This window comes from Monodon monoceros, unplaced genomic scaffold, assembly GCF_005190385.1.
Source record: "Monodon monoceros isolate NGI ecotype Baffin Bay Population unplaced genomic scaffold, NGI_Narwhal_1 Super_Scaffold_2, whole genome shotgun sequence".
Classification (NCBI taxonomy): Eukaryota; Metazoa; Chordata; class Mammalia; order Artiodactyla; family Monodontidae; genus Monodon; species Monodon monoceros.
The window spans coordinates 63,780,669-63,806,751 of NW_021703776.1; the positions used below are offsets into that span (position 1 = coordinate 63,780,669).

General features: G+C 35.8%; 1 protein-coding gene across 3 annotated transcripts in view; it reads left to right on the forward strand.

Annotated features, from left to right (window-relative positions):
• SEPTIN7 (septin 7) overlaps nucleotides 1-26,083 on the forward strand; it is a 102,805-nt gene that overhangs the window by 44,887 nt on the left and 31,835 nt on the right. For all 3 annotated transcript variants that reach the window (XM_029233162.1, XM_029233161.1, XM_029233164.1), the window contains 3 exons: nucleotides 10,835-10,941; nucleotides 22,782-22,882; nucleotides 24,048-24,182. In XM_029233162.1, coding sequence (XP_029088995.1) covers nucleotides 10,835-10,941; nucleotides 22,782-22,882; nucleotides 24,048-24,182 — 343 coding nt within the window. The remainder of the gene's footprint in view (nucleotides 1-10,834; nucleotides 10,942-22,781; nucleotides 22,883-24,047; nucleotides 24,183-26,083) is intronic.

Here is a 26,083-nt window from a genome sequence, read left to right on the forward strand (position 1 = left end):
GTGTAATACTCTTGAATGATGATGGCATGGGTTTCATGGGCTAGACTTCAAAGATAAAGAGGAAATGGGTTATTTTAACCTGCTGATAATGTTAAACTACAGGTATAATATTAGACTCTAGTTAATTACTCTTATTTTATAATTTTCATAAAGTATTTAACATCTTAAATTGTGTTAACAATATTTTGTTTTAATGAGGACAGAAAAAAATTTAATTCCAGTTATTTCCTTTTTAAAGTCAGTAAAATAAGGGAATGATAATGACTTTGTTGCAGAACGTTTATAGTGCATTTCAAAGTAAAATAAATGTGTCATTAATTTGGATCATTTAACATCTTAAAATATTATGTTAATTATAAAGAAATAGAAAATGTTACAGATAGGTATTCTGTTTATATTTATTGAATAATTTTGTTTTCTTAAGCTAGGATGTGTGATTCTGAATTTTGTTATTCTTAAATAATAATGATAAATAACTTGATTGAGGTTGTTTCCACAGATTCTTTAAGTAGATAGAGTTGGAGCTGATGGGATTAATTTAACTCTCAGTTATTTTCATTAGCAACGCTATTGCTTTCCGTTTACTAAAGCCAATGAGCAAGAATCTATTGTAGTTATGTCACTTTGAGAGTATTAGGACAAAGCTACTATATTTTGTATTATGATTATAGGATATCTGACATTTTGGTTTGGAAGTAAATATCACTCTACTAAAGATAGGTAGGAATTAATAATTTAATGTCCGCATAACTTCCCTGCAGTCAACATTTCTTTTTTTTTTAATTAATTAATTTATTCATTTATTTTTGGCTGTGCTGGGTCTTCATTTCTGTGTGAGGGCTTTCTCTAGTTGCGGCAAGCGGGGGCCACTCTTCATCGCGGTGCGCGGGCCTCTCACTATCGCGGCCTCTCTTGTTGTGAAGCACAGGCTCCAGATGCGCAGGCTCAGTAGTTGTGGCTCACGGGCCTAGTTGCTCCGTGGCATGTGGGATCTTCCCAGACCAGGGCTCGAACCCGTGTCCCCTGCATTGGCAGGCAGATTCTCAACTACTGTGCCACCAGGGAAGCCCCAACATTTCTTTTTATTTATTTTGAGGCTAGTACCTGTTAGAATCATTATGTTGTCAACCTTACCCTTCTATTGTGTTCTCAAATGTCTCACATGTTTATTCCCCCCAAAAAAGAAAATTTTATAAATATAAACATTTTTATTTTCTAAAAGATGTAAATTCTAAAGACATTTAGTAAGGTGAAGTCCCTTTTTCTCCCTCCTTCAGTTCCAGTCCCTTCTCTAGTAACAAGCATTATTAAGTTGTTAAAAGTTTTCTGGCATTTTTCTATAATTTTATATACACTAGTCATTCCCATGTAGATTTCTTTTTTATATAAATGGTACTGTGCTGTAAATACTATTCTGTGAATGTTTTTTTCCCTATCATTTAATATATTATACTTTTATTCATGTCTGTACATAAAGTAACTCATTCTTCAGAGTATGGGGTATTCAGTACTGTGTGATTATCATGATTTATACAGTCTACTGTTGATGGACAATTAAACAATGCTTAATTTCCTTGAAGTTTTAGGCACACGTATAAAAGCTTGTATAATGTACATTTCTAAAAGTAAAATTGCTCGGTCAAAAGGCATGTGCATTTAAGTTGTGATAGTCTGCCAAATTGTTCCTCAGAAAAGCGATAGCATAGCACAAAAACAGAAACATAGATCAATGGAACAAGATAGAAACCCCAGAGATAAACCCACGTACCTATGGTCAACTGATCTATGACAGAGGAGGCAAAGGTATACAATGGGGAAAAGACAGTCTCTTCAATAAGTGGAGCTGGAAAAACTGGACAGCTACATGTAAAAGAATGAAATTAGAACACTCCGTAACACGATACACAAAAATAAACTCAAAATGGATTCGAGACCTAAATGTAAGACTGGGCACTATAAAACTCTTACAGGAAAACATAGGAAGAACACTCTTTGACATAAATCACAGCAAGATCTTTTTTGATCCACCTCCTAGAGTAATGGAAATAAAAACAAAAATAAATAAATGGGACCTAATGAAACTTCAAAGCTTTTGCACAGCAAAGGAAACCATGAACAAGATGAAAAGACAACCCTCAGAATGGGAGAAAATATTTGCAAACAAATCAACGGACAAAGGATTAATCTCCAAAATATATAAACAACTCATGCAGCTCAATATTAAAGAAACAAACAACCCAATCCAAAAATGGGCAGAAGACCTAAATAGACATTTCTCCAAAGAAGACATACAGATGGCCAAGAAGCACATGAAAAGCTGCTCAACATCACTAATTATTAGAGAAATGCAAACCAAAACTACCATGAGGTATTACCTCACACCAGTTAGAATGGACATCATCAGAAAATCTACAAACAACAAATGCTGGAGAGGGTGTGGAGAAAAGGGAACCCTCTTGCACTGTTGGTGGGAATGTAAATTGATACAGCCACTATGGAGAACAGTATGGAGGTTCCTTAAAAAACTGAAAATAGAATTACTGTATGATCCAGCAATCCCACTATTGGGCATATACCCAGAGAAAACCATAATTCAAAAAGACACATGCACCCCAATGTTCATTGCAGCACTATTTACAATAGCCAGGTCATGGAAGCAACCTAAATGCCCATCGACAAATGAATGGATAAAGAAAAGATGTGGTACATATATACAATGGAATATTACTCAGCCATAAAAAGCCATAAAAATTGAGTCATTTGTTGAGACGTGGATGGATCTAGAGATTGTCATACAGAGTGAAGTAAGTCAGAAAGAGAAAAACAAATATTGTATATTAACGCATATATGTGGAACCTAGAAAAATGGTACAGATGAATCGGTTTGCAGGGCAGAAACAGAGACACAGATATAGAGAACAAACGTATGGACACCAAGGGGGGAAAACTGCAGTGGGGTGGGGATAGTGGTGTGCTGAATTGGGCGATTGGGATTGACGTGTATACATTGATGTGTATAAAATTGATGACTAATAAGAACCTGCAGTATAGAAAAACAAACAAAAAAAAACACAACTAATTACTAAACTTTTTTTGGGTTATTTGTTTGGAAATATGTTAACATAAGTGTTTCAGACATTACATGAAATTTCTAAAAATCTTATATGTTCTGGTATAATGTTATAAGTCATAATTCTAGTTATTGCTCTAAAATGTATATCTCAGAAATAACTAAATTTCCTTGTCAATTGCCTTATTATGAACTTTCATCAAATCTTTAACCATGGTCATTTTTAAGTCTTCTGTCATTTACAGACTGTTCTGGGTGTATTCTGATGCTTTTGCAAAAATGTTCCTGTAAAAGGGTTTCATCTTCAAGGAATTCATGGAATAGACTCTGACAAGTACATGTTTCTGGTAACTGACTGTACTGCTGAACTGAATGAATAAGCATTTTCAGAACTCTGATGGAAAAGTGCTAACAAAAGATCAAGATGAAAAAAAAATTAATTACATGGGACTGAGTGAACTGATGAGGATGATTATAGTTTTTGTGACTTTCTGTTTGAATAAAAAAAAGAAAGAAACAATAGTGCAACGATGGGGCGAGGTCCTGGTGCCTCCTCAAGGAATATACACAGCAATACCTTTGAGTTCTTCTGTGGAACTAAGGCTCCCACCCAGGTGGAAGATGGTAACTTCAGGCTGAGCCCAAGATTCCTGGAATGCCACCCTGTTACCTCACCACCAACCAGTCAGAAGAAAGTCTGCACACAGTGGAAGATAATAATGACCCTGACCCCCTCCGCTAATGAGTCTCCCTTTAAAAACTTTCATGGTTGAGCAGAATCTTTGGAGTTGGTTTTTGGACACAAGTTGCCAGTCTCTTGCATAAAGCAACCTTTCCATTCCTACCAGCACTTGTCTCTCAAAAGTATTAGCTTTTGAGCAGTGAGCAGCCAAACCTGAGTTCAGTAACATGGGGGCAGGAGTCCACACACCACCAAGCAATTCTCGGACACCATCTGAGTTTCCTACAATCAATTCAATTCTGAAACTATCTACCTGGAGATAGCATCAGATTCTACAAGTTAAAGGCTCAATCCTATAAGACTGCCCCCTTCCCCCAGTTGCCACTTCAGACACCAGTCACAAGTCCAGGTCTTTCTGACCCACCAGCTGTAAAATCGGAGCTTCCAATTACCCTTTCCTTGAGTTTCCATACCAGGGAAGAGCTAAATCGGATTCCTTGTTGGATCTGTTTCTTTGAGTTTATTTAACCTTTGCTTTTTGTTGCTTTTGTTATTATAATCATACATAATGACCTGCCTCGGGACCCTGACCCGCTGTCTGAATGTTAAACCAAAGTGCCTTTGTTCAGGGAAACATCCTGACCCTGTCTGCCTATGAATTGCTGCAGAAAAGAAGAAATTAACACATCTGCTCCCGGAGGCTGGCCATTCTAGGAGATATTTGCAAGGCTTATGGCCTTTTTACTTTACTTCCTCACCTCCTTCCCCTCTCTGTTCTATAAAAGGAGCTGGCATTCAGACCAAACTAATGTGGATTTTTGGGGACCCTTGTCCACCATCTTCTTGGTCTGCCAGCTTTTCGAATAAAGTCATTACTCCTTGCCTCAAAAAAAAAAAAGAAAAGCGATACTGGTTTACAGTTCCAAGAGCCAGTCTGAAGGTTGATCTATTTTCTTTAGGCTTAATTAGGCACAGGTTTTTCTCTGAACACCACTTTAGTCATATATCTTAGATTTTTGTATATATTACTCATTTTGTTTGTATTTGAGTAGTTTTTCAGATAAGAGTTGAGGGGAGATACTGTTTTATGTCTAAGTGGGCAAATGGGTTGTGTTATTTTGTTGTTAATTTATAATTTCACTGCTTGTAGTCAGAGAATATGATCTGTAGATTTCTGTGTTTTTCAGTACTGATTGATTTTCTTTATAGCCAAAACATGATCTGATTATGTAAGTGCTCCATAGGTATTTGAAAAATATGTTTTTTCTCTGGGTAGGAACTTTTGTATTTTTTGAAAATCAGCCATATTAATTATTTAGATCATTTCCATTTTTTAATCACTTTATCAGTATCTGAGAGGCCTGTTTGCCTTTCACTGTATGTGTTCTCTTAATTCCTCATTGTTTCTAAGTTTTTATCTTATGGAATTTGTCCTTTTCATTTATGTTATCCAGTTTATTGACATACAGTTATTAATAGTACTCTCTTATAATTTTTTTTATTTCTGTAAAATTGGGAGTAATATCCACACTTTCTGATTTTAGTAATTTGAATCTTCTCTTTCTTTTATTCTCAATCAGTCTAGCTAAAAGAGTTGTTAATTTTGTTGATCTATTCCAAAAGCTAACTTTTGGCTTGGTTGATTTTTCTCTGTTGTTTTCTGTTTTCCATTTTATTTATCTCCTCTCTAACCTTAATATTTCCTTTCTTTTGCTGGTTTTGGGTTTAGTTCTTTATTTTTTAGTTCCTTATGTTGTAAAGTTAGATTGTTGATTTCAGATCCTCATTTTTATGTATGTGTTTACAGTTACAAATTTTTCTATTAGAAGCGACTTTTCCGTATCTCATAAGCTTTGGTATGTTGTGTTTTCATTTTCTTTTTTTTTCATGGTATTTTCTAATTTACCTTGGGATTTCTTATTTGACCTGTTAGCTGTTTGAGTGTATTGTTTAATTTCCTTATATGTGTTAATTTTTTCATTTTCTTTCTGTTATTGATCTCGAGTCTCATTTTGTTGTGATAGGAAAAGATGATTGAAATCTTTTAAAGTTTACGGGTTTCCCTGGTGGCGCAGTGGTTGAGAGTCCGCCTGCCGATGCAGGGGACACGGGTTCGTGCCCCAGTCCGGGAAGATCCCACATGCTGCAGAGCGGCTAGGCCCATGAGCCATGGCCGCTGAGCCTGCGCATCCGGAGCCTGTGCTCCGCAACGGGAGAGGCCACAACAGTGAGAGGCCCGCGTACTGCAAAAAAAAAAAAAAAAAAAAGTTTATGAAGTCGTACTTGGTTTTATGGTCAGTCTTGAAAAATACTCCCTGTGCACATAAGAAAAATGTGTATTTTGGTGTTGTTGAATGGAGTATTTTGTCTATGTTTATTAGGTCCAGTTGGTTTATAGTGTTGTTCAAGTCCTCTGTTTTCTAATTTATCTTCTGTCTGTTTCTTCTATCCATTATTTAAAGTGGAGTATTGAATTCTCCAATTATTATTGTAAAACTGTCTATTTTCCCCTTCAAAATTTTGTCAGTGTTTCCTTTATATATTTTGAGGCTCTGATGTTTGGTGTATATATGTTTATAATTCTGTAATAATATCCACTTCATGAATTGACCCTTTTTTAATAATAAATCCTAATTTGCATCTTGTATCAATTTTTTACTTAAGTCTCTTTTGTCTGATACAAGTATAGCCATCTCACCTCTTCTGGTTACTGCTTACATGGAATATCTTTTTTATCCTTTTACTTTCAACTTGTGTGTGTCCTTAGACCTAAAGTCTTTAGATCTTACAGATAGTATACAGTTGGATCGGGTTTTTTTTTAGCCATTCTGGCCATCTGTGCCTTTGATTAAGACATTTAATCCATGTACATGTAAAGTAATTACTGGTAACGGAGAACTTAGTTTTGTCATTTTGTTGTTTTCTGTATGTCTTACAGCTTTTGAATATATCATTTCTCCTTTACTGCCTTCTTTTATGTTTAGTTGATGTTTTGTAGCATCACGTTTTGATTCCCTTTCTCATTTCCTTATTTGTATATTCTGTAGATGCTTTCTTTGTAGTTATCATAAAGAGTATATATAAAATCTTAAATTATAATAACCTAACTTGAATTTATACCAATTTAATTTTAATTACATATACAAACTACTCATATACAGCCCCCACATACTTTTTTTTATTATTGATGTCTCAAATTGTATCTTTGAACATTGTGTACTCAATAACACAGACTTCTAATTATTTCTTATTCATTTGTCTTTCAAGTCTTACAGAAAATGTAAAGTGGAGTTAGAAACCAAAATTATAATAACACCAGTTTTTATATTTGTCCATGTATTTACCTTTACTGGGGATCTTTATGTGGCTTTGAGTTATTGTCCAGGGTTCTTTCATTTCAACTGAAGGACTCCCTTCAGCATTCCTTGTGGAGGATGTGTAGTGATAATGAATTCCCTCAGTTTTTGTTTATCTGGAAATATCTTAATTTCTACCTCAGCTTTTCAGCACAATTTTGCCAAATATAGAATTCTCATTTGACAGTTTTATCATCACATTGTCTTCTGGTCTCCAGAGTTGCTGCTGAGAAATCAGCTGCTAATCTTATTGATGATACCTTCTATGTGATATGTTGCTTCTCTCTTGCCGCTTTCAAGTTTCTCTTTTTGTCTTTGTTTTTTATCAGTTTGATCACGATGTGTCTCAGTGCGGGTTCCTGGGTTTATCCTACTAGTTCAGTGAGATTCTTCGATTTGTAGATTCATGTCTGTCATCAAATTGGGAAAAAATTTGGTCATTTTTTTTTCCTTCAAATAATCTATTTGACCCTTTCCCTTTTTCCTTCTAAAGCTCTCATACTATATATAATAGTTAAATAAATGGTGTCCCACATAGATCCCTTAGGCTGTGTTTTTCTTCATTCTTTTTTCTCCTTAGACTCAATAATTTTAATTGTCCTGTCTTCCAAGTTTGCTGATTCTTTTTTAGACATGCTCAATTGCTTTTGAACCTCTCTAGTGAATTTTTTCAATTGTGTGTTTCAGCTCCAGAATTTTTGTTTTGTTTTGTTTTGGTTTGGTTTTTTTACACAATTTCTATTTCTTTGTTAAATTCTGGTTTTGTTCTTACGTCGTTTTCCTGATTTCCATTAATTGTTCATTGTTTTCTTTAGCTCTTTGGACATATTTAAGACAGCTATTTTAATTTATTATTATTATTTTTTTGCTATTTAAATTTATTTACTTATTTATTTGGCCGCACCAGGTCTTTAGTTGTGGTATGTGGGCTCTTAGTTGCGGCATGCGGGATCTAGTTCCCTGACCAGGGATTGAACCCGGGCCGCCTGCATTGGGAGCGCAGAGTCTTAACCACTGGACCACCAGGGAAGTCCCTAAATTTATTTATTTAAAAAAAATTTTTATTGGAGTATAGTTGATTTACAATGTTGTGTTAGTTTCAGATGTACAGCAAAGTGAATCAGTTATACATATATCCACTCTTTTTTAGATTCTTTTCCCATATAGGCCATTACAGAGTATTGAGTAAAGTTCCCTGAGCTATACAGTAGGTCCTTATTAGTTATGTATTTTATATATAGTAGTGTATATATGTAAATCCCAGTCTTTTGATTTATCCCCCTGACCCCCATAACCATAAGTTGTTTTCTACTTTGTTTCTACAAAACTCTTATCTCTGTTTTGTAAATAAATTCATTTGTACCCCCCTGTTTTTTAGATTCCACATATAAGAGATATGATGTTTATCTTTCTCTAAGACAGCTATTTTAACGTCTTCATCTAGCAAGTCCACTATCTGTGCTGCTTCAGGGATGGTTTCTGGGATTTTGTTTTGTTCCTTTTTATGGGCTGTGTTTTCTGTTTCTTTGAATGCTTTGTGATTTGTTGTTGTTGAAAAATATGCATTTGAAAAAACTCACCCTGCCCTGTCTTTGCAGACTTGGTCATATGTCAGGGCAGATGTCTGATGATTAGCTGGGCATGTTCTGAACCTAGAGATCCAGCCTAAAGTGAAAGTTTAATGCCTTTTCACAACTTTTCTGAGCATGTTTATTGCTTGAGCCTGTATGTGGCTTTCTCAGTTTCCCCTGCATACATGGTTTCTTTTGAATGTCTTAATTCTCCAAGGAGTTTTACCTCAGCATCTCCTCAAGGCCTTAGGTGGTCTGTTGTGTCTCTCCACCCATAATTTTTTGCTCCAGGCATCTGTAGTCCTCCTGCACTTTAACCAGTGATGCCCAGTGCTTCTCCAACCTGAAATCCCAGTTAGGCAACACTAGTCCTTCTGATAGCCCCAAAGAGGTTAGAATGTTTTATCTGAGTAAAGTCTGCTCTGTTCCTTCTTGTTTGAGGGAATGATGCTGAAAACTCAGCCTCTGTGCACTGGTGCCAAGTCGAATCTTGGAGACAGAGTTTTGGGTGAAGTAGAAAGTAATAGCTTTATTGCTTTGCCAAGCAAAGGGGGACACAGCGGGCTTGTGCCTCGAAAACTGTGTGTCCCAACCCAGGAGGATTTGGTGAGGAGTTTTATAGCAATGGTTCAAGGGCAGGGTTGCTTCTAAATGAAAATATTGTAGATACTTCTGATTATCCCCAAGTACTTGGGTTTTATTCTAGTCTTTCCTCCTTTATTCAAGGTTTAAGAGTTTAGAAAGAAGCAGGTATGGGGAACCTATAACTTATTTTCCCATGACTTAGAAACTTCTATGTCTAGAAAAAAGGATATTCTCCCTCATTCAAAGGGAGTAAGCCCAGACCACCTACAATGGTTCTTACCTTTCTTTCTTTCTTTTTTTTTTAAAAATTTTATTTATTTATTTTTGGCTGCTTTGGGTCTTCGTTGCTGCACACGGGCTTTCTCTAGTTGCAGTGGGCAGGGGCTACTCTTCATTGCAGAGCACGGGCTCTAGGCGCACGGGCTTCAGTAGTTGTGGTGCATGGGCTCAGTAGTTGTGGCTCACAGGCTCTAGAGCACAGGCTCAGTAGTTGTGGCGCACGGGCTTAGTTGCTCCGCAGCATGTGGGATCTTCCCGGGCTAGGGAATCGAACCTGTGCCCCCTGCATTGGCAGGCGGATTCTTAACCACTGTGCCACCAAGGAAGTCACCCGGTTCTTACCTTTCTTGAGAGCCAATATCAAAAGAACTCAACCTATAAATAGAAATAGTAAGGTTAATATTGTGCTATCAGTTATTTAGGCTAAAGATGCCTATTAAACTCACTGAACTATTAACAATAACTAGATTCTTTAACCTGGTGCCATATTAATTGATAATTATTATATGACTTTTAATCTGTTTTAACTTTGTATTTTGTATATCCTGAAGCTGTTTATATTTTAGTAAAAAATATCTGTACATTTGGTATGGTGTACTAGACTTGACATGAAGGGTCAGAGAAGAGTATGTGAATCTTAGTGGAAATGGTGTCTTACCTCTCTCCTTTCCTACTTCAGGCAGGAGCATTTTTATAAAAAGTAATTACCCATGCTTTTTGGAGTCTGGTTTATAGAGAAGTACCCTTTATACTTAAGCTGATTGGTATATGGGTAAATTGGAAGTATTTTTTTTGTGGTTCACTTTTGTACTAAGATGCATTGTGATTAATTTTTCTTCTTTTTATCAGCAGATTTCTACTTTTTATAGCTGCATGATTTGTTTCCTTGGTCATTCATTGTCTGTAATAAACGTTTATACTTTTATTTTTTATTTCACTGAAGCAGCAATATATAATCCAACTGGGATGTTTTCCTTCATGACTAACTTTCATCTCTAGGAATACATTACTGTTAAAAATGGTGACTACAGATACATTACTTTTAACGAACACAGATGGTAGAATTATAAAGGTAAAAATCCTTGGAAACATGAGCCTAATTTGATAGATAAGAAAATGAGGGCAAAGAATTTATTCTAATAGAGAGCCTTTATAGTATAATTTCTAATGTCACTTCCTTGTCCCACTAAGAAGTACTTGCATAAAAGCAAGTTTGATTATAGCATTGGTTGAATATTTAAGCTTGATAAGGTAGCTGAGTTTAACAGATTTCCACCTCTGTTTCTTTTAGGTGAATCTGGACTGGGAAAGTCAACATTAATCAACTCATTATTCCTCACAGATTTGTATTCCCCAGAGTATCCAGGTCCTTCCCATAGAATAAAAAAGACTGTACAGGTATGTATATTGTTAACTGATGATAAGGTGGGGTAATGTTAACGGATACAAAACACATTCTATAACTTATATTTCTGTAGAGGTAGATTTCAAGTTTGACCTTAGCCAATGTAAAGTGGTAAAACATGGTTGCTGATAAAAAAGAGAGATTGATTTATTGAGAGAAGTGCAGGTAATTAGAGGAATTTTCTTGATTAGAACCTTATAAGTTTGTCTTGAGGACCCTCCTAGAGAGTATAGTGGGATGTAGTAACAGCTGGAGTTATGCTGCATTATGGTAGCTACTTGCTATATGTAGTAGCTATTTAAGTTTGCATGAGTTAAAAGTCAATAAAACTAAAAATTCACTTTCTCAGTTGTACCAGTCACATTTCAAATGCTCAGTAGTCATATGTGGCAAGTGGCTACCATTTGGGGCAGCACAGATATGTTTCCACCATTGCAGAAAATTCTTTTGGACAGCATAGAGAAAACATGATTCGTGTGGAAGCCATTATTATTTAAATACAGTGTTCTGTATTAGTGAGTGGCATGATACCACATGATAGTTGAATGGCAATAGCAATTTGTTAAGGCTTACAAGCTATGTGTGGTCTAATTTAGTACTTCTCGATCTTTAGTGTATATTCAGATCACTTGGGGAGCTTGTTAAATTCAGTTCCTGTTCTAGTAGGTCTGAGGTGGGCTGAGATTCAGTATTTCTAACAAAATCCAAGGTGATGCTCATGTTGCTGGCCCATATAGTGAAGTGCTAGACTCTCTAGCTCTGCATTGTCCAGTACAGTAGCTGGTAGCCACATGTGGCTGTTGAGCTCTTAAAATGTGGGTAGTCCAAATTGAGATGTTATGCAAGTATAAAATACACTCCAGATTTTGAAGACTTAGTTTGTAAAAAAGAATATTTCATTAAAAATTTTTCTATTGATTACATTTTGCAGTAATGATAATTGGTTATATTGGGCTAAATAAAAATACATTAATTTCACCTGTTACTACTTTCTGAAGTGGCTACTGAAAAATTTAAAATTATGTGGCTCACGTTACATTTTTGTTGGGCAGCACCGCTCTAAACTATTGATTGAAAAAATGTTGATGGATTGATGCAGCACAGAAGCAGAAGAGAAGTGGAGTAAACAGTTCTGGCAGGAGCATGTTTTATTGAGGCAGTGACTCTGGAGCTGGATATTTTATTTCTCCTTTTTAAAGTTTTCTCTGTTTTAGGAATTAAAAAAATTTTTTTTTTAATTTATTTAATTTATTTATTTTTGGCTGCGTTGGGTCTTCGTTGCTGCGCATGGTCTTTCTCTAGTTGTGGCTCGCGGGCCCTAGAGCACACGCTCAGTAGTTGTGGTGCGCAGGCTTAGTTGCTCCGCGGCATGTGGGATCTTCCCGGACCAGGGCTCGAACCCGTGTCCCCTGCATTGGCAGGTGGATTCTTAACCACTGTGCCACCAGGGATGCCCAGGAATTTTTAAAATATCCTTCCTGGAGCTTGAGATTTCAAATTACCTGCAAATATGTGTTCTGTTGATAAAAACTTGATACTGTACTGCATTGCTTATTTTGTGATGTATTCAACATTTTAACCCTAAGCAAGAAAATATACTTTTAGCTTTCTTAATTTAAGTATTTAAATCCAGGATTAGTAACTAGGTATGTAGAAATGTTAAGGGAACCCCACAGTGTAGATTCCTAAATTCAGGTATATTTACTGTAAAATATCTGTTAAATATTGATGGTCACGTATCTGCCAGTGGTGTTCCTGGTGATTACTGCTGGTGAGGAAATTTTCTGAGTCCTCTTTGTAGTTTTAGCACATAGCATAATTCCAGGTCTAGATTAATAATAAAACAACAGTCATTAACATCTTCCAGGTACTATTCCAAACACTTTAGATGCATTTACTTATTTAATTCTTTCAGTAACTTTATGAGGTAAGTGGTATTCTTTTCCCCATTTTACAGATGTGGAAATTGAGGCACAGAGATGATGATATGCCAAGATCATGTAGTTAGAGTACCAGAACTAGGATACAAATCTAAGCACTCTGGTTTAGTCTGTAGTGTATCAACTGTACTATCTCTATACTGTAGACATTTAATAAGTGTTAGTTTTAACAGATTAACCATTTCTTAATAAGTGGATTAGCTTTTCTTTTTAATAATGTTTGGTCCAACAAGTTGTCAGTTTTCTTTGATTTATATTGCCTTTTCCTTTAAAAACCTTACATATGGAGATAGTTTTCCCAGTTAGGCAATTTAGACAAAATGAAGACAAAATGATTTGATCAGTGAAGTCATCACTTCATAGTTATGTAATATATGAAAGTTTAGTTTAAAAAAAAAAAACCCAGAAAATTAGGTCATAAGACTGATCTGTCTGATGCTGGCTAGTAAGGAATACTTAAGAGAAGTGGTTTTTTGTTTGTTTGTTTTATTTTTAAAATATCAAATGGTGCATACGTAATGTTTGCTGTTGCTTATTAGATTTGAATTTTTAAACTGGACTCTGGAGGGTATTGACTGACTGTAGGACTAGGCTTGAAATTCCAGTAAACTGCTTGGTGGATGATGGAAGCCAATTAACTCATAAAAGTTTTGTACCTTACCATGTTTTATTTTGCTTTGTTTAATAAAGGCAAATGGACAATATTTCTAGTTCTCTTGATTCACCCAATGCAGTGATTTTTGCTAGTGTCTGAACAGGTGAAAGTATTGGCACATGCAGTCTAAGGAATTCATCACATAGAAATCTAGTTTAACATGCTCTGCAACAAAGTATTTGCTCAAACAATGAGAGATTGTTTTACTCCCCCTCCCCCCAACCTAGTTCTTACACTTGTCCACTTTTGGCTTATTCTGCTCTGACCAAACCAACCTCCTTGCTGTTCTTTGAACAGGCTATTCCTACTTCCACCGCAGGGGCCTTCCACTTCTGTTTCTCGCTTGCTTCATAATTTTCATCAGTTCTCTGCTTAAAAGTTGCTTTCTTAGGAGCCCTTTCCTGACCACCCTATAAACTCCTTCTGATTCCCACCCCAGGCTCCAAATGTGTAAGCTCTATAAGGGTAGGAACTTCACTTTATTCACTGCTGCAAGCTAAGTTCCTAGAACTGCATCTGTTACATGTTAGCATCCCATGTTTGTTGAATGGCTGAACAAACAAGTTTTAAAAATTTATAAGACTTAGTGTTTAGTTGGGATATTTCAAACTTTGAGGGTCTTTGAAGTTTTGTTTATCTTTCTTTGGGTCTGTGAAGTTTTATAAAACACTATCATAGATTAAGTGGAATAATTTTAAATTTGAGAGTCTTTTGAAATTTTAAATTTGATTATCTTTTTTGAAGTTTTGATTATTTTTGTTTTGAGCAGAATTTTTTTAATTTAATTTTTTTTTTTTTTGGCTGTACGCGGGCCTCTCACTGTTGTGGCCTCTCCCGTTGTGGAGCACAGGCTCCGGACGCGCAGGCTCAGCAGCCATGGCTCATGGGCCCAGCTATTCCGTGGCATGTGGGATCCTCCCGGACCGGGGCATGAACCCATGTCCCCTGCATTGGCAGATGGACTCTCAACCACTGTGCCACCAGGGAAGCCCTTAATTTTTAAGTTGATGTTTAATTTGTGTACTAAAAGGGCACAAATTTAAGCATAGAACTTGATGAGTTTTTATATATGTATTCATATATCCAGTTAACCACAGCCAGATTAAGATATAGTATGTTTCTAGGACCCTGGAAGGCTTCCTTATGCCTCCTCTCAATCAGTATTATACCCACCCCCAAATTAAACACCTTTCTGACTTCTATCTCCATAGATTAATCTTGTCTGTTCTTGAACTTCGTTTAGGTATATTCCTGTCTGATTTCTTTCACTGAAGATTATGTCTGTGGTATTTATTCATGTTGTGTACCTGTAGTTCTTTTCATTGTTGCATAATATTCCACTGCATGAATATATCACAGTGTATCCTCTGTTGTAGATAAGCATTTGGGCTTTCACTTTTTGACTAACATAAATATTCTTGTATATATATTTTGGTGGACATAAGTACTCATTTCTGTTGTGCATGTGTGTGTGCATAAAGACATTTCGTCATTTTATTTTCTTTGATTTCTTATGAGATGGAACATGTCTTTTATACTCATTAATTGTTCAGATTTCACTGAGTGCTTTGACAATCTTAATATTTCTTATCTTTTCCTTCTTAATTTGGAGAAGTGTCTTATCTAGGTAATAGTCCCTTACATTTCAGTCATTTGCAGATAATTTCTCCCAGGCTGCCATCTGTTAAAGGTGGTGGGAGAGGCTCTCAGTTTGTCAGAATTCTATTTACATTGGTCTGTCTCCAAAATAATCCTGTCTAAGCTCACTTTGCCTTCCTTTTTAAGATAACATTAAGTGTCCTCTTCTATTGTGAATATCTTCCTAGCTCTCCCTGTTTTGAAAACAAAGGAGTAATTAGGACTAAGGGTATCTCTAGTAAGATTTTTAAGACAAAGGCTTGTGTACTACTGTTAAATCTCCCCCCTTTACCAAAAGTGAGACATTAACAGTTGAGAACTGGGTTGATCCTGATTAGAATCCCAGAGAAGTCCTTTTTCCTGACTGTACCATGGAGGTATTCCTTGATATACTGGAAACAAGATGAAGATCATCTGAACTCTTTTCTTCACTTACCCAGGAGAGAACATGACATGTTCCTAGTCATTCAGTGTAGTTAGAGAATAGAATGTAGTTTTTTTTTTTTTTTACAGTTGACTGACTTTTCACCAAGCTTGATAATCTAGTAGATGATCTGCTCTTAGAAGCTCTTAAATTCTTTTAGTGAAGAGTGATCCAGAAGTATTACATCTCAGCCCAGACATATTAGACCAGGAAAAACATACAATCCTGAGTTTCAGAAGGCAAATATCTGCACTTTCCCTGACCTGAAGCCTTTTTGGAACACTTCCAACTGTCAAAAAGAAGAGAAGAAACATCCTGTGATGTGGCAAATAGGGAGTGAAATTTTAATAAAGACCACAATTTCATAATCTCTTCCCTAAGCATTATTTATTTACAAGAGGCTTATATCTTAAAGAAGAAATTCCTTCACATTCACAGTCTTGGAAGGAAGGAGAAACCATCTACTCTGAGCAGAGAAATGATTCTGAGTTTCCAGTATATTAGTGGTTCTGATTTGAGTGAACTTTCAGTAATAGATAGAAGTCTTCTGAGATTAATTCCCAACCTCCTATCTTTGGCCTTAGGTACCTGAGCTGTGCAGTTCCAAATGTGAGCTGACATTCTAGTCCTGTTGTTCTTTATACCAGTGGTTCTCAAAGTTCAGTGTGTATCACAATCACTTGGAAGCCTTGCTCAAACAGATTGTTGAGTCCCCCTCCCCAGAGTTTTCTGTTTAGTCGGTTTGAGACAGGGCCCAAAGAATTTGCATTTCCAATAAGTTCCTAAACTATGCAGCTGCCAGTCTGGGTACTGTACTTCGTGGACCACTCCTCTGTAGTGTTTCTGGACTGCTGCAGACTGGTTTCATCCTATCTCTGTGGGAAGAAAGTAAGAGAGAGAATTGTTTTTCCTTAGTTTTTTCAGAATATTTCAAATTGAATGAAATGGCACTGTGTTACTTTCACTTTCATTCATATATATATATATTTTCCCAATAGACTGATTAAAATAAAGTGATAGAAAAAATTGAACACTTGAGCTCTACTTCATATTCCAATCTCAAATATAGGTGCTCAGATTAACAAAAATTTTAAGAAAAATATTACATACAATGTTGTATATATGGTAGCAAATTTTATAATTTTGTTATATTTGAAAATATATCTTATTTCATGTCAGCAAAAGGTTGCCAACTGTCTCCTAGGGAAAGACTGTCCTTTATTCTGAGACTAAATCCATTTCAGTTTCTTTTGTGAAATGACAGTGCTAGTTTTTTTTTTTTCAAGTTCTTTGTTGGTAGCCTTATGTTGGTCCCCTTTAAAACTTTTTTTCTTGGTCTGTGAAGTACAATAAATCACTATTTTAGATTAAATGGGTACAAAAATTTTGGAGGTAAGAAGTGAAAACAGTGAATCCTATCCCTAAGATAACATCTTATGACTCCTTGAAACATTTTTACAGAGTCCAATTAGGAAACTCTCCTGTTGATGTTGGTCCCGTTTTGATAGTTTTTTGAACCAGTCATACACAGAACAGATGATTGAAATGGAATATTACACAATGGAATATTACTCAGCCATAAAAAGAATGAAATAATGCCATTGCAGCAACATGGACGGACCTAGAGATTATTATACGAAGTGAAGTAAGTCAGAAAGAGAAAGACAAATACCATATGATATCACTTATGTGGAATCTAAAACAGATGTCTTTTACCAGGTTTGAGGGCTATAAGGATGATGGACACAGAGTTCTCAAGGATGTCACAGTCATATGAAGGATATAGCAAACAATTATGATTTAGTGAGAAAGGTGCTGCTATAGGGTGGTATAGGTGACCTTGGCAAAGTATATTTTAGTGAAATAGTAGGAATAGAGGGGAAGATGACAGTGGATTGAGAAGTGATTTGTGAGGCAGTGAAGATGGGGGTAGAGCTATGAAGGAAGGGATGAGAGGGAATACCTAGAGGTTGAGTGTAGGGGACAGAGACAGTGGTTTGGTTTTTATTTCCAAAAAAGACCTGAGAATGTTTGTATCCTATGGGGAATCATTCCGTAAGAGATAAGAGATTGAAGTTACAGGGGAAATAGTCTAAATAGTTGTCAAAATGACTCTAAAATGGAAATTGGTCAAATCCCCAGCATAGATTGAGAAATTAGCCTTAGGAAGAAAAGGGATCTATTCCACTGAACAGGAGGGAAGATTCAGTGTTGCTTCAAACAAGTTGGGGATGCTGTTGGGAACCCTCCTACACTGTTGGTGGGAATGTGAATTGGTGAACCCACTATGGAGAACAGTATAGAGGTTCCTTAAAAAGCTAAAGATAGAGGTACCATATGACCCAGCAGTCCCACTCCTGGGCATATATCTGGAGAGAACTCTAATTCAAAAAGATGCATGCACCCCAGTGTTCACAGCAGCACTAAGACATGGAAGTAACCTAAATGTGTACTGACAGATGAATGGATAAAGAAGATGTGGTGTATACACCCACACACACACACACACACAATGGAATATTACTCAGCCATAAAAAAGAATGAAATAATGCCATTGCAGCAACATGGACGGACCTAGAGATTATTATACGAAGTGAAGTAAGTCAGAAAGAGAAAGACAAATACCATATGATATCACTTATGTGGAATCTAAAAAAATGATACAAATGAATTTGTTTACAAAACAGAAGCAGACTCACAGACTTAGAAAACAAACTCACAGTTACCAAGGGGGAAGGGGGGGGGATTAATTAGGAATTTGGGATTAACGTATACACACCACTATACATAGATAAACAACAGAGACCTACTGTATAGCACAGGGAACTATATTCAATACCTTGTACTAACCTATAATGGAAAAGAATCTGAATATATACACACACACACATACATACATACATACATACTTTGCTATATACCTGAAACAATGTAAATCAACTATACTTCAATTTTTAAAGAGTAAATAATAAATAGCAACAACAAATTGGGGGTGCTCTCCTCTTCCAGCGGAGATCAAGTGCTTTGCTGAGCACGGTGGCAGAGATTGTAAGGTAGAGCTTGGGAAGAGCCATACTGGGAGGGACATGAGTTGAAGGAGCAAATAAAAGCCATACTGTGAGAGGCATGAGATGAAGGAACAAGTAAAAGGATCATCATATGGCATGGAAATTCCTGTCGAAGTTTATGAATTTTATGGAAAGGTATCTGAGCTGGAAAGGGAAAGAAAGGATTTGGGAGGGGAGGTTGCTAATAGAAAATGAAAGGGACAAGGGAATTAAGATCTCAGTGTAAGGAGACAAGGGAATGAGGTGTAGTGGTTCAGAGAGTGGAAGCAGAATTAGAATCTTCAGATCAAGTTTCTTTTCAGCTAGTTCTGGGTCTTGATGAGAGGGAAGTAGTCTTTAAGCATAACTATTCTGTTGGTCATTGCCTCTTTAAGTTTCTTGTTGAACATAAGTGTTTAAGATGATGTTTGTCTTTTGAGTTATTAAATAATCAAAATAGATTTTGTGTTTGAGCTAAGTGGAATATCACAGGCTGTTCAAGTATGTACTATTCAAGTCTCTGCAGAGTTTTGGCTATAATGCTACCTCCTGAGCAAGTATAGTTGGAGGTAAACTGACAGAAAATTTTAACCCTCTCCTCAAATTTTAATATAGTTAATTAAGTAACACTTTTTATTTATCTTTAAAAATGACTCAAACATTAAGTTAGAAAAGTGTAGTGTGTTTAATAGTCTTTCAACAATGGAAGAACTGAAGCTGTATAAACAGTGAAAGTTTGACTTTTTCTTTCTCTCAGATTGAAAAACTGAAAATATTAGAAGAAAGTGTGGGTTTCTGGAATCTAGGAATCCAAAAGAGCCCTTAATTAATTAATTATACATAGACAATAAAATAGGCTTTAGTTTTATTTTTCAGAGAGAAACTCAGTTGAAAGTGCCCTTGATTCATTCTTTTGGAACTCTGATGCCATAAAATATGCTGATGTGACCTGCTTAAGTAAAGTGCATGGGAAAGTGGCCATTTGGAATAGATTTCTTAAGAAAAGTTTGAAATTCCTGGACTTGAACTAATTTGTTTTCCATGGATCCCATGAGGATACTTGCAAAACCAGATGATAGGATACAGTTGGATCCTATGAATGGCACTAGTTTACAGTTATGTTTTCTGGATTTCTTCCATATGTTGCCGTCGTCTTTGTATTTGACCATGTATGGATACACAGAATTTCATAGGCCAAAGAAGAAAAGAAACTTTATAAACAGACTCGTTAAAGCATATAAAATACAGATATTCATTTTTCTTGTCATTTCAATAAACAATTAAGTTCAACTAATTTTTTTTAAACAAGGAAACAAAAATCTTAAAATTTAAGTTGTTATGGTGTGTGATTAGTATACAATCTAGTACTGAAGGTAGAAATGGGCTTTGTTTGGTAATAAGGGAACCAGAAATGGTTTGGAGTAAAATCAGGAGATGATTCATGTAGAACAATTACATTTTTGCGTCAGTTCTAATATACAGTACTGTGTCATGTAAAAGAATTGTTAGGTGAAGAGCTGGTATGATTACTTTGGATATTTCTGCTTCAATGACAGTTACCATAAATGAATAACCTGGTTTTTTTGGTTTTTTTTTTTTTTTGCGGTACGCGGGCCTCTCACTGTTGTGGCCTCTCCCGTTGCAGAGCACAGGCTCTGGACGCGCAGGCTTAGCGGCCATGGCTCACGGACCTAGCCGCTCTGCGGCATGTGGGATCTTCCCGGACCGGGGCACGGACCCGTGTCCCCTGCATTGGCAGGCGGACTCTCAACCACTGCGCCACCAGGGAAGCCCCCTTTTTTTTTTTTAAAAATGGAGATATAATTGACATATAACCAGATTGTCATTTTTAACTATAGAGGACCACCAGATATATAGAATGTGAACTTCCTAAGCCACATGAAGTAATATGACTTAATTTTTTTTAGTTTTGATAATCTGCCCTAATGAGTCTGATTATTTCTGCAGTTATTTGGTTTCCCTCATGTTATTACAGTAAGCTGATATCAGACAAACTGTATTATCTCAGCTATGTGGTGTGAAACAGTGGTCTCCCAAGCAGTGTTGCAACCATTGTTGATATTGAAGATGACCAGAAAATATTAGAACCCTTATTTATTTATTTTATTATTATTATTTTTTTTGCTGTACGTGGGCCTCGCACTGTTGTGGCTTCTCCCGTTGCGGAGCACAGGCTCTGGACGCGCAGGCTCAGCGGCCATGGCTCACGGGCCCAGCCGCTCTGCGGCATTTGGGATCTTCCCGGACCGGGGCACGAACCCAGGTCCCCTGCATCGGCAGGTGGACTCTCAACCACTACACCACCAGGGAGGCCCAGAACTCTTATTTATTGATGTTTACTTTTTTAATTTATGAGAAATTGACACTAATATTTAATGTTCAGATTGCCAGTTGTGTATGTTTGGTAGGTAAATAAACATATTTGGGATGTTTAAAATTTTCACTGATAGTTTACACTAGGATCAAAGCAGTCTGAAGACCATTGGTCTAAAAGATAAGAGCTTTGTTCCTTATTTGTCTAAAAGATTGGAAGCCTCGCCATGAACATGCATGTCCAAATCTCAGGCAGTATTTTCAGTTTCAGCAAGTTTCTTTTTTGATAATACTCTTAACAAAATAATTTTTGATTTCTATCAGGCTTCACTGTCCAATTCAGTAGTCACTAAACCACATGAAGTTATTTGAATTTAAGTTAATTCAAGTTAAGTAAAATTAAACATTCAGCTCCCCAGTCACTCTAGTCACATTTCAAGGGGTAAGTAGCCACATGGACAAGCAGCTACCATATTGGATAGTGTAGACAAAGAACGTTTCCATCATTTCAGAAAGTTCTATTGGACAATACTGCTATACACTTTCTTGCTCAGCAGTCTTAGTCTCAACTCCTCATCCATCAGCTAACATCTGTAAGAAAATGTCAAAGGGAAATGGAAAGACATCATCATTTCTGTAATCTCTAAAGGTGAACCAAACTTTTTCTACCCAGAAATTAGCCGCTCTTCCTTTCCAAACACTGTTAACCAACATAAATAGTTGAAGTTGCTTTTCATGTGATTACCTTTCCCTCTTAGGTCTAATAGTACTTATTGGTACAATAATTTGTACCATCTTATGGCTTGTAGCACTCAAAGTTTGAGTGTAACTCTTGCCTCTTAAGTTAGCCTATCAGCATAATTGAAACCTCTAGTTTTAATAAACACTTGATATAAATTGAATGAAAGCCTATCTTTTTCTGGGAGAATGATTCCCGTTTTCTGTTTGAATCAGTGTTTGCTTTATGTAGCAGCAGGGTATGCCCAAGATGAATGATTTTTACATTCTAAAACAGTTTGGGGTTACAAAAATATCTTAGACTGTAGGAGGAAATGTTGTTACTGTTTTTAAGTCCAATACCTTTTCTCAAATAGGAGATTTTTACAAATTCTAAAGAGAACTGAAGATTTTAATCAGAGTTAATAGGTTTTACCCTACCAGAATACATTGTTTTTCAATGCCTTGACCTTTGCTGATTGCTTTGGCCTGAATGTACAGTAACACGTTTGAGAAGAGAATTGTATCTTAGCCATAACGTAAACACAGTGTAAATAATTACAGCCATGCTGAGAAAGATTTGCAAATGGTAATAAGTTCACTTGAGTAATTGGTTTGGACTAAACTAGATGGAGATAGTCCAGGAAAACGTTTACTGCAAATGATAAATTAAATGTACTTGTCTGATTAATTACATTTGATCTCTATGAATTACTTAATCATTCAAGCACATTGTTTATTTGTATTATTAGATGTGCATTTAGGTTACATAAGTATTGCATTTAGGTTACATAAGTATTGTATGGCTTTAGTAATTAATATTATTTTGTCAGTTCCTGTTTTCCTTCTCTGTACCAACAGTGAGCCGTAAACGCACTATTTACATATGTGCTTTTCTTTTAAATAACCAAGACTTCTAACAGTAATTGATTCTAAAGAAAGTGTGTGAGTGAGTAGATTTAGTTTGCAAAAAGCTTCCCATTTGGTTTTGATTAACACTCATCTCCCTACCTCTTATGTTGTAGGAAACCAAGGATATAGTGTATGGTATTAATATCTGTACCAATGACTTTTACAGGTGGAACAATCCAAAGTTTTAATCAAAGAAGGTGGTGTTCAGTTGCTGCTCACAATAGTTGATACCCCAGGATTTGGAGATGCAGTGGATAATAGTAATTGGTAAGAAGGGTTTGTCACTGCTGCTTTCCACTGCATTTGGGGATGGGGGTGGTTAGACTTTTTTACCTTAACATTTTAAAGCTTCTCATCTTAGCGAAGGTCACTGAACTTTATGTAATATGACTTGGGTTCATATATCAACTTGGCCACTTGTCATGTTGCTTAACTTCTTTGAACTGATTTCCTCTTCTATAAAATGAAGATAACACCTTTCATAGAAGTATTTTGAAGACAGATTCTAAAACATAGATAAAAGAATTCTCATTATTATAAGAAACTTGCAACTTTTCATTCTTTACTGTAATTTTATATATATTTATATAAATTATATAATTACTATAATTTTATCCATTTTCTATCACATCCTAATTTAAACCTGATTTTAGACCTTCAGTTTTTCCATAAGTTGTAAGTGAATAAAACACCCATGGCTTTCTAATTGGAAGCAATATCTTAGTAGCTTATAAAAAATATTTTAATTTTTCTTTGAGTTCCACACTATTTTTTTGTTTTGTTTTTATTTATTTGGCTGCGTTGGGTCTTTGTTGTGGCATGCGGGATCTTCGTTGGGGCATGTAGGCTTCTCTCTAGTTGCGGCAAGTAGGCTCTAGAGTGCGCAGGCTTAGTTGCCCCACATCATGTGGGATCTTAGTTCCCCAACCAGGAATTGAACCTACTTCCCCTGCATTGGAAGGCGGATTCTTAACCACTGGACCACCAGGGAAGTCCCAAGTTCCACATTGTTTTTTGAAATAAATTTCTGTCAACTTTTGAAACACCTAAGTAACAATTCATTATGAGGTTTCTGTATTGTTTAATCTTTTCATTTGAAATATAAAACTCTTTGAATATAATTTTTCATATTGTAAAGTGTCTTAGTATTGATATATTTATTAATGCAAGTAATATGATAATTTAGTTGTGTCTGACTCTAAACAGTTTTCTTCTGTTTGGAAAGTTTAGAAATAATGAATCAAGATTTATTCAACATAATTTATATGTTTTTAAATCAGTATATGTAGAATAATTTGAGGTGTTTTTTTCCATTGGTTACATAGGTTTTGTGTATTTAAAAATATTGATTATTGCCCTTTAACAGAGTCATCAGTTGTATGTTCATATGTAGAATTACAACTTAATTATTTTATTTATCTGCATTCTACAGCTGGCAGCCTGTTATCGACTACATTGATAGTAAGTTTGAGGACTACCTAAATGCAGAATCTAGAGTGAACAGACGTCAGATGCCTGATAACAGAGTGCAGTGTTGTTTATACTTCATTGCTCCTTCAGGACATGGGTCAGTACCTTGATGCTTCTGATAACCTTTTTTGTTGTTGTTTTATTATTACTCATCTTTGGGTGCATATTTTAGTAACCCTCATCTCTGTGGAGTACATTTAACTTTACCAGTTGTAAAGTTCGAAATTCCATATAAAAATGGCTTATAGGAAGCCTTTTTTTAAGTCCTAGACAAACTAACAATGATTTTACTTCTTAGTTTGTCATGCATAAGACTTTACCTGCTTCATGTAGAGGAATATTGTTTCCATCATGTTTGGTGTCTCAGTGTGGCTAATTTAGCTTTCTTTTTGACCAATCTGCCACTCATTGAACGATCAAATAAGGAGAAACAGCCATCAAAATTAGCTAGACATATTCTAAGAAGCTCCAAAGATGTTATTTACTATAGATCTGGTAGAGAAGGCTGCAAAAAAAACTTAAATACCAAGGTTCTCATGTGCCATTTTTTTCTTCACTAAATCTACATGTCTTCTTGTTTCACCTTAGCTGTCACAGTCAAATTGTTTAAGTATCATATCATCAGTACTAACCTTCTACTTATTAGGAGTTAAAATTAAGATCTGAGTATCTAGACGTTTATCTGATCTGATTGTTCTGTTAGTATGGCCAGCCTATAATCCTTGTTTTGTTGTTTGTATTTCTTTGTCATTTTGAGTAGATATGTGGGTCATTGTCAACTGCAGATGTTCGTAATTACTCTTCTTTCATCTTTGGGTAAATGACTCAGCATAACTCAGCCACCTGATGATTGTAACTCCACCATCTCTCCACCAGAAGGAACTGGACTGTTTTATAGCATCAGACTAAATAGTATTAAGTCATCTAACACCCAAATTACAGTAGTGTAAACCAGTTCCTTCAAAAGAGTACCTTTCTCTTCTGTTTTTTGCTTTTTTCTTCACCTTTTGCCTAGATAGGCTAGTGGCCATTATCACCATCTTGGTTGAGCAGAAAGCCTTAATTATTTAGATTACCAGTTTTGCACTGTCTGACTGTAGTGGTGCAAATGTTTCTTCTTTTATTTCTAATATTATTCTACAGTATTCAATTTACATATTTAAAGCACAAAATTGACTCATCTACTTAAAAGACTCAAAAAAAAAATTCTCAGAAATACCACACTGTATAGCTTTTTCTGTGTCCTTGTTAGCGTCTTCCTGAATTTATATATATACATATTTTATCATTCTAGTTTAACTTGTTAGGGCTTTTTCCTGGAAGCCAACAGGGTAAAATCTTAACCTGCAGTTAAGTCAATAGAAATTTGTCAGTTTATATCCAGTTTTATTATTTTAGATCTTTTGGACTCTCACCAAGATTTGGTAATTCTCATGAAATCACATTTCTCTTATTCCCTGCGGGAAAATATATTTCTTAAAATTGCATGGGAAATACGATTTTTTTATTTAAAGAAAAAATTTTGAAATTATGTGTAGTGGCTTTGGGCCATTTCTTGTTTGTCACAAGGGATGAGAGTTCCAAATTTTAATTTCTTATGTATAAAAATATGATTCTGAGTAGTTTCTCAGCTTAACTATTTTTAGAAATGGAGCAAAGTTTTGCCCATTGGTATGTGCTGCTATGGATTAAGTGAAAGAATATGACACTGAATTTTCCGTAGAGTTCCAAATTCCCTGCTCACTACATAGTGAAATTCCAGGCAGCATAATAGATGAATTAGGACCTTTCTGTCTTATCTAGGTAATCCCTGGATTCCCTTTTTAAACGTACTGTTTTTGGAGTAAATATAAATTGGTGCAACAGCGTGTTTTCAGTGTCCCCCATCTCACCCCACCAATTGTAGTCACTGAACAAAGGGTTAATTTATGATTTCAGCTGTTGTTGCTTCATTTTCTTTGTTCAGTGATTGGTAACTGACTTGGAACTTGAATTTTG